Source organism: Alosa alosa, chromosome 2 (genome assembly GCF_017589495.1).
Source record: "Alosa alosa isolate M-15738 ecotype Scorff River chromosome 2, AALO_Geno_1.1, whole genome shotgun sequence".
Classification (NCBI taxonomy): Eukaryota; Metazoa; Chordata; class Actinopteri; order Clupeiformes; family Clupeidae; genus Alosa; species Alosa alosa.
In genome coordinates, this window is record NC_063190.1 from 20,175,077 (window position 1) to 20,185,076 (window position 10,000).

At 48.6% G+C, this 10,000-nt stretch overlaps 1 protein-coding gene across 9 annotated transcripts in view; it reads left to right on the forward strand.

The window, feature by feature from the left end:
* The window catches only part of LOC125284493 (RNA-binding protein Musashi homolog 2-like), a 290,258-nt gene that overhangs the window by 201,733 nt on the left and 78,525 nt on the right, over window positions 1-10,000 (forward strand). For all 9 annotated transcript variants that reach the window (XM_048228467.1, XM_048228477.1, XM_048228491.1 and 6 more), the window contains exon 8: window positions 5,715-5,797. In XM_048228467.1, coding sequence (XP_048084424.1) covers window positions 5,715-5,797 — 83 coding nt within the window. The remainder of the gene's footprint in view (window positions 1-5,714; window positions 5,798-10,000) is intronic.

Consider the following 10,000-nt stretch of genomic DNA (forward strand, 5'->3'; position numbering starts at 1 on the left):
AATATCCTGCATATTTTAGCTTGCATATAGGCCTACATATACACAATCTATGTCATTTAAGCATATTTGTATCAAAGAAGAGGGCACTTGTAGAGCCGTTCCTACTGGTCGAGGATCGAACCGGCAACCCTTCGGTTCCAAGCCCTTGAAAACCCAAGAAAGTGCCCTTGAGCAAGGCACCTAACCCCTCACTGCTCCCTGAGTGCCGCTGTAGCAAGGCAGCTCACTGCTCTGGGTTACTGTGTGCTCTGTGTGTTCACTAATTCACGGATGGGATAAATGCAGAGACCAAATTCCTTGTATACACAGGTATACTTGGCCTAGAAACCTGATTTACATTTACATTTACATTTTACTATCTATCTATCTATCTATCTATCGATCGTCCGATACATCCATCCATACATCCATCCATACATACATCTCTAGTGGGGTACTAATGGACCAGACCTCTCAGGAGAGTTGGTGCCAGATCCATGCCAGACGTGACCCACATCTGGGCCACACCAGAGGTGCAATGAATTGACATGTGTTAGTGTCTTTGACTAAAAGCGGCAGTCTAGTGCTGCTCAGTGTGATCCCTTATCGCCTCATGTGGAGGTCTGCCAGATCTGAGCCGAGCCTGGGCCAGTACCGTCCCAGACCCAGTCCAACTCCACCTGCTGTGTGTGTCCCTCTCAGCCTGCCGTACTAAGGTGGGTGGGTGGGCTCGGGTCCTCCTGCTGTAGCAGAACCGGAGCCTCCAGGGTTGGGTCGGGTTTCACAACAACCATCCAACAACCATGTGCATTAGTGGAGCCACCACGCCATGAAGCACTTTCAGTCAGCAGAATAGATGGAATGGGATGGAAAGAGAGAGAGAGCGAGAGAGAGAGAGAGAGTGAAAGAGAGAGGGATATAGAGAGAGAGATGAGAGGAAAGGGAGAAAGAGAGAGAGGGATGGTGAGAAAGAAAGAGGGAAAGATAAATGAGAGTGAGAAAGAGAGAGGATCATCTTCCTTGTGCAGTGAATATTTCCCATATGCTGGGGGATTTTCTTCCTTGAGTGCTTTAATGTGAGCCCATGCTATCGATAACTGAAACAAAGACGTCAGACGTGGAAGATACAGGATCCCAGAACATCTGCTGTACAGGAGGGGCCCTGGCGAGTAGATACTCCACAGAGATAGCACCTCTGAAGCACATCTACACACACACACACACACACACACACACACTACTGAGTTAACTACTGTAGGTAGAGAAAAAGTGTGTGTAGGTTTGCTTCTGTGAGAGTGTGTGCACGTGTTTGTGTCCAGTGTTGTTGGCCTGATTCTGCTGAAGCAGAGCTGCCCCTGTACAACACTGCCCCTGCTGGTTGAGTGGGGGTACTGCATCATGTCTGAGTCTGACCTGTTTACGTGTTCATTGAGCTGGATGAGAGGAAGAGAGAGAGAAAGAGAGATAGAGATGTTTAAATAGATGTAGGGACAGGCTGAGCGGGATAGAGAGAGATGGATTCACGTAAGAGAGAGATGAAAAGAGAAGAAGAGGTAGAAAGAGCTGGCAAGTGTTGGAGATCTCCAGTTGAGTGCTGGCAGATGTGTGTGTGTGAGAGAGAGAGAAAGAGAGTGTGAGGTCTGGCAGAGAGAGTGCAGGTGTGTGCATGATTGTGTGTACTGTGTGTGTGTGTGTGTGTGTGTGTGTGTGTGTGTTGTGTGTTTGTGAAGTCTCTGGCAGAGAGAGGGCAGGTGTGTGTTAACCCCTTTCCACCCGCTGCGTTCTCTCCTGCTGGCCACTGCTGTGACTAATGGTTTCTGACATCTGATTTGCTGCCTGTCACCGCCACTCCTTGGACCGCCGATGAGCCGATAACACCGGACCGCACCGGACCGTATGAGAAAATAAATGGCCAAAAAACAGCTGCAGCTCAGCCCTCTCCACACCCACTCTGCTCCGACATGGCGTGTGTGTGTGTGTGTTTGTGCCCTGTGTGTGTGTGAGTTTGTGTCCTGTGTGTGTGTGTGTTTGCACAGTGGACAGCTCAGAAAAATTGTGTTTGAAAAGACTCCCCCTTTAGCTGCAGCTGACTAAAACGCAATTTCTTTTTTTTTTTTATCATCCAATATTTTGGTGTGTGTTTGTTCTGTGAGATTTTTTTTTATGAGCTCAACGAGTGTTTTCACAGCAGTTTTCAAATAGATGTTTCTATTGGGAGGGGGCCAGCATGGTATGAAAATCTGGCTGCAGTTGTTCTAGAGTATGATCACATCGCACAAGATATACAAAAAAAACTCTGCCAGTCAGCAAATATGATATAGAGGTAGCAAGGATAACGTGAGAGAGAGAGATAAATAGAAATCGAAAGAGGAAGAGAGAGAGAGACAGAGAGAGAGAGAGAAAGAGAAAGAGAGAAAAAGCTGGTTTTATATAGCTCTTAGTGTGGCCCAAGAACCATGCCTTTTCTGGAGAAAGTTGACAGGGCAGAGGATTAAAAATGGAAACAATGGAAGGAAAAGAACAAGACTGAGGAAGAGTGTGTGTGTGTGTGTGTGTGTGTGTGTGTGTGTGTGTGTGTGTGTGTGTGTGTGTGTGTGTGTGTGTGTGAGAGTGTGTGAGAGAGAGAGAGAGAGAGAGAGAGAGAGAGAGAGAGCGAGAGAGAGAGGATGGATTAGGTAGATAGAGAGTGCATTTGTGTGTTTAAGAGAGGGAGGATGTGTGTGTGTGTGTGGTGTGTTAGAGGAAGAGATGTTATGTGTGTGTTGTACAGTACAAGTAGCAATAGGAAGTCAGTGTTGTGACCCCCCGTTAGAGTGCTGGCAGTGTGCAGGGGGACGTGTGTGTGTGTGTGTGTGTGTGTGTGTGTGTGTGTGTGTGTGTGTGTGTGTGTGTGTGTGTGTGTGTGTGAGAGAGAGAGAGATAGAGAGAGAGAGAGGCTATGTGCAGGGGGATATCCTGAGCAGCTCATAGAGGAAGCCATACAGGCCGATTGGAGAGCAGTAGCTAGTGGACCTCACTCCTGGCTCCTACACACAGCCCTGTCCTACACACAAATTAACACACATACCTCCATATCATTCTCACACACACACACACTTACACTCACTCAGACTCTCTCTCTCTCACACACACACACACACACACACACACACATACACACACATACAGTACACACTTACACCTCCATCTCATTCATCTCTCCACTGCCTCGTCTTGTTCCCACCACACCCCTTCCACCACCCTGCCCCCCCACACACACACCTCCCACACACACCTCCCACACACACACACACACACACCCACACACACACCTCCCACACACAGACACTCCTCCCACACACCCCCACACCTCCCACACACACACACACCCACACCTCTCCCAAACACACACCCCTCCCCCACACACACACCCCTCCCACACACTGCTCCCTCACACACACACCCCCCACACACACACACACCTCCCCCACACACACACACACCTCCCACACACACACACACCTCCCCCCACACACACACCCCTCCCCACACACCTCCCACACACACACACCTCCCCAAACGCCATCTGGCAAGGTGCCCCCTTCTGACTAAACCAACGACTCAAATAGCACAAGTCAGTAAAAAAAAATAATGAAATAAAACAAAATAAAATAAATATATTTATACAGACTTACAACCCTGTTCCGCAGAAGTTGCCGCGTCAACAGTTTCCTTGGCTGCGGTGAAGAGAACTGGTACACTACGAGGCATGTCCTTGTCCAGCAGAGAGATGATGGCTATTCTGCATGATGTGCCCGCTCTGCCCTTGTGCTGCCTTGCAGCCTCTGCAGGATGCATCCGCTCAGTGCTGTGCTGCCTTAAAGGCCTCTGCAGGCTGCATCCTCTCAGTGTTGTACTGCCTTGTGGCCTCTGCAGCTGCCTTAAAGCCTCTGCAGGCTGCATCCTCTCAGTGCTGTGCTGCCTTAAAGGCCTCTGCAGGCTGCATCCTCTCAGTGCTGTGCTGCCTTGTGGCCTCTGCAGGATGCATTCTCTCATTGTTCTGCTGCAGCATTTACACTGAGGCACAGTTGATGCCACTTGCACCCAACACTATTGAATTTAATTTTAATAGTGTCTCAACAAAGTTATTGCTTTGCTGTTGTTGTAATTAGTGTAGAGAAGTATAGTAGCAGTCTCTGAATTGTAGGGGAGCAACATTATTGTCTGAGTAAGATTACTGTAGGCACACTTGATTCAGACCTATACTGAAACTTGGTACATTGTACATTTGTGATTTTTCTTTACATGTGAAATGCACATACTCACACACACACTCACACTTTCATACACACACACATACACATGCACACACAAACATGGACCCACACACACACACACACACTCATACACACACACACACACATACACTAACACTCACACACGCACGTACACATACAAATACACACACGCGCACGCACACACACTCCACAGTCTTCCACAGGTAGTTGTGTGTGGAGGGGGGAGTGACGTGTAGCTGTGTGTTTTATTTACTGCGGTCTGTTCTGTTATCAGCCAGGTCATGTTCTTATCTCTTCATACAGTCTCTCGCCCTCTAACATCCGCTCCCTCGTCACTCCCTGACCTTTGATCCCTCGGAGGTGGCCTGCTATTACGCTTCAGCCCGAATGCTAAATGTCCTGGCGTTGGTTTACATAGCGGAGCTCTATTAATCACGCTCTTGAATGCACATCCACTGATAAGCCATGTACATTACAGCCATGTAAATTACAGCCTTTGCGTCAACCTCCATCACCCACAGGCGTTTCCTTTGTTTGACTATGGCTCTGGTGCTTATCACTTCTGACTCGAGCGTCGATGAATAGTTCCTAAAAATGTCACCATCAGTAAGCGTTGAGTGGATGTTAAGTGTCGTGCAGGAAACGGCTACAATAGGGAACTGTCGGCTGTGGCATTGTGGATTGGCACTCTTTTGAGTTTTCCCACAGTAGGTTCGCATTTAAACGCCCGCGGAGGAGAATTATTTTCCCTTTGTGTTGGATGATAGCACTGTGGGGGACCGCTTTTGTAAATCACCTGCAAATACTATTAATGATAGAGCAGTGATGTTCTGTGTGTCCAGTCAAAACAGCTTTCATTTGGCATATTTATTTCTCCCTGTGCTTTTGACACTGCGCGAGTGAAAGGGTTAAGTTTTTATTTCATAAATATGAAAAAAAGAGAAAAATCCCCGTGGTCAATGACACGTCCAGATATCGGCGGACGGGCGGCACATTACCATGAAAACGAGAGCTTGTTACGCCGCTGCCACCGCTGCTGTGGTGGTCAGAACGAGCGCGGAACACAGAATGCGTTTAATGAAATTCAGATGCCCGAGCCCTCTGCTCCACGAATTTCATTAAGTGGGCTTTGTCCTGTTTTTCCATCTCCTGCTTTTGTGCAGCGGCCTCTCCAGCCCGTCTAATAATGTCCGAGATTTCATCATCTGCGCCCCGCGAAAAAGACGAGTGAAGACAATGTCTGGTCAGGCCTGTGTGGGAGGATGCTTAGTTTCAGAGCTATCAGCGTTGGGTTGATTTAGAGACCATCAGCGATGAAACTCCTGTGTGATAGTAATTACGCTTACACTGCAGTTTTTGAAATTCTTAAGAACCGACTTGTTTTGTTACGTACAGAACTCATTCAGTGCTCACGCACACTGTTAAAACTTGCTGTTTTTTTCCCCTCTGTGTCTGCAGGCTTTGGCTTTGTAACTTTCGAGAACGAGGACGTCGTCGAGAAAGTCTGTGAAATTCATTTCCATGAAATCAATAATAAAATGGTAAGTCTTTTCCTTTTTCCTTTTGTTTTCTGGTTCAAGTTATATATGTGTGTGTGTCTGTGTCTGTGTGTGTCTGTGTGTGTGTCTGTGTGCACCTTCTGTAACGTGTGAAATCATGTAAGTTGTTTCGGTTAGTTGCCGGGGAATGAGGACTCAGGTCTGTCCGCCTCCCTCATTTCTGAAACGACCCTTGGCGGGGGCTGGTCTGCAGTGGTGGCGGGCAGGGCAGAAAGCTGGCAGCCCCTGAGTTCATTAAAGTCGGATTAGCACCTTCGAGGACCCCTGCTAATGATGCTCCGATTATCCGCTGTCCTGGCAACCACCTCACACAAACACGATTAGCCAGCAACTAGGCGACCGGCCTGGCCCAACTCTGGTGCCGATCCGACTAACACCGTGTCCATTCCAGAGATAGCCGCCGCTGCCACCGTGTGGGGTATTCGTGACGAGTGAGCTTTCGGATGTCCATTTCAGAGCGCTGTGTAATGACAAACGCTCGCTTGAGTGGCTTCTGATTGGTCCAGACGGGCCCTGTCCTACACACACACACACACACACACACACACACACACGCACACACACTCACTCACACACACACATGGGTCCAGACGGGGCCAGTGGTGAGATGTAGAGCCCTGTCCTACACACACACACACACACACGCACACGCACACACACTCACTCACACACACACACACATGGGTCCAGACGGGACCAGTGGTGAGATGCGGAGGGAGAGAGCCAGTAGGGAAGCTGCAGTAGCCGAGTCCCAAACGGATCTGGGCCAGAAGAGGGCCACATTAAGCACAGAACTGACCACTAGTAGCCTAGTTGACACCAGACTGCTTCTTAAATCTCGATTGAGATTGGCGGTGGGTCTGGAAAGGCTTCATTGACTTACGACTTCCAGGGGTGTAACCAACAGTGAAATTCAAATTAAATTGCTGCAAATCAAATTATTATCAAATAATAGAAGTGTAGCAATTCAATCTTATTTGTAAATGAAGGTTCTAAATGCAGATGTTTACTCAATTCCAAATAAAATACACATCCAAATCTGTTTAAACAGAGAAGCGATTGTGATTGGTTCCTGGGTTTTTGGAAAATTGGAAATGGGTGTCAATGGCCTCCATGCCACACTGACCTGCAGAGCAAATGTAGGTTCGTCTGGGTTCTCCCAGGCTAGACCACTAGTGCTGCAGGACAGAAGAATGAAATAACTGGTGGCGTTGTTGAGAGGCTGAAGTAGCCATTGGAGTCTCAAGCCTTGGTGTCAGAGATGAATCTGGAAAAGATTCTCTTCCGAACTGAGAGGCTGAGGTGCAAGCGGCAGCACCGTACAGTATCACGATTGGGTCTCAGTGCCCACAGGGGCCCAGGTTTGATCTCCGACCTCATGGGTCTCTCTCCCACTCGCTTCCTGTCTCTCTCCACCGTCTATCTCGATATAAAGCCAAAAGCCCCAAAAATATACTTTTAAAAAAAAGAGTCTGTCCAGATCTGGACCAAAAGGTGCCTAACCCTGAGTTGCTCCGTGGAATGTGGCCCTTGTAATAATTGACATCTGTACTGTAAATCCTTTTGAATTAAAGCATCAAAAAAACACCAAAAAAAAGTCAGAATGAGGCCACGGTAGTGTCCAGGAACGGTCTAGATCCAGATCCAGTCCGATGTCGGACACTAGTTTTGTGATACAGTACAGAAAGACACAGTGACTCTCTAAGAGACTGCTGCAGCTTGGCTTCTGATCGACAGTACAGGGGAGGTTTGTCTGCGCCCCGACACACACAGACACACACACACACACACAGACACACACACACATCTGACATCCACCCCATGAGCTCCGGGCTTCTTTACAAATCCCCCCTGAGCTGTGAGGCGCCGAGAGCGCGGCCCCAACACTTGATTGACAGGAGCTGTGGAGTGGAAAGGTTTACACGAGAGACTGGAGCCCTTCGACACACCACACAGCCATGTTTCCAGCCGTCCCCAACGACCCCCCCCATCCCCAACCACCACACACACAGACACACACTCACTATCTCACTCTCTCACACACACACACACACTCACATACTCCGTAGTCCTCCCTGACAATCGATGGTGGCCCTTGCTCCCCTGGGACGCAGTGGGAGGACAGTGGAACAGAAACCTCACTATTACTACTACTCCCCCCCCCCCCCCCCAACACCACCCTCATCACTCACCTGTTGCTACAGTATCTGGGGGATATGCTTGCCCCGCTGTCCACCCCAGTCAGAGCCAGAACTGGACCAGGTCTGGTCCAAATCCAGTCCAGTGTAGTGTCTCTACAGAGGGGTCCTCTCTGTCTCACCCTCCCGGTCTTAGTCATGGCTGGGAAGCTGTTTGACTTAGGGACAGAGTGACTGTGTGTGTGTGTGTGCGTGTGTGTGTGTGTGTGTGTGTGTGTGTGTGTGTGTGTGAGACTGCCCACAAATCCATGTGTGCGGGACGTTCATCGTTCAGGGAGCGCTAAGCTCCTTTTTTCCACTCCATCTTCCTTTATCATTCTTTTTTCTTTCTTTTCGTACTTCCTTTCTTTCAGACTTTGATCTTCTCTTTATCTCCTTCCCTCTTCCTTCCTTACCTATTCTCTTTCTTTGTTCATTTTTTTCTTTGTTTTATTCTTTCTCTCCATTAAGAGTCAAAGCATCTCTCTTTTTTTGTCTTTTGTTTTATTCCCTCCTCCAGCGGAGGTCTGGATATTGTCCCCGGTCATCCATCGTCTTCCTGCCTCATACTGGGCTGCCAGAGTGCCACCGCGTGCGTCTTTAGCACATGACTAATGTCAGGAGAGAGCCGTGGTGAAAAAAAGTGGAAACCAAAACACAAAGGAAGGAGAGATTCCTCAAACGCCCCATTCCGAACGGCCCATTGCACTCTGGGAAATGATAAGTGCTGTCCCATTGCACTCTGGGAAATGATAAGTGCTGTCTCGCTGCCCTGGTTCTGTGCTCACCACAGCGACGGCTGGCCCTGTGAGGACTTTTAAAGGAAATAAATGGAGGGGCGCTAAAATAGCAGAGTCAGAGTGTGTGTGTCTGTGTCTGGTGTGTGTGTCTGGTGTGTGTTTGTGTGTGTGTGTGTTTGTGTCTGGTGTGTGTGTCTGGTGTGTATTTGTGTGTGTGTGTGTGTCTGTGTCTGGTGTGTGTGTGTGTGTGTGTGTCTGGTGTGTGTGTGTGTGTGTGTGTCTGTGTCTGGTGTGTGTGTGTGTGTGTGTTTGTGTGTGTGTGTGTGTGTGTGTGTGTGTGATGGGTTGGGGTCACACATACTTTTTGATTCTTTGGCTCCTGCTTATTGTCCCTCATGCAGACAGTCCTGAAGCTGAATCATTTAATCATTCCGTTCCTGGAATCAGCGTATTAATGACCACGGCTCTGTTGTGTGTTCCTTGGAAGCGCCGTATAAATGACCACAGCTCTGTTGTGTGTTCCTTGGAATCACCGTATAAATGACCACAGCTCTGTTGTGTGTTCCTTGGAATCGGCGTGTTAAGGACCACGACTCTGTTGTGCTTCTGTGCGTTGCTAAGAGGCCTGCACATCTCAAACGCTCCAAGCTTCATGTTGCAGTGTGCACAGCAGATGTTGGGGGTCCGTGTGGTCCGTGAGATTTGTGAGCGATCCCGATGCTAATTATAGCTGATTTCTGTGATATCTTGCTCAAGTTTCTCATGCAGAGGTTTTTAAGGTTTCTCATGCATAAGTTTCTCATGCAGAGGTTCAAGCACCGTCTAGCGGTCATCCAGGATTCATAGAATCGTTTGTCCTGTATGTTGTGATTTAAAGTTGGACTTTGGAATGCCCTTTGTCTTTGCAATGACTTTGTCTTTCTTTACCTCTCTATCTGTGGGTGTGTGTACCTTGCTATCTATATCTCAATATATCTACCCATCTCGAGGGTGTTCTGTTGGGAGAAGGCGGTTTTTAAAGGCCTGTGTGTGTAATGTTTAATCCTAACGGCCGTAGTGAGCCGCCATCTGTTAGCTTAACCCCTCGTCTTTGGAGATGAGACGTAGCCAGTGCCCCTGACACAAGTCTGGCGTTGGGGGAAGTTGGAGATGGAGGCATCACAGTGGCCTGGAGCTCATTCCAGTGGTGTGTGTGTGTGTGTGTGTGTGTGTGTGTGTGTGTGTGTGTGTGTGTGTGCAGGGATGGGGCAGGAACTAACCCTCCCCCC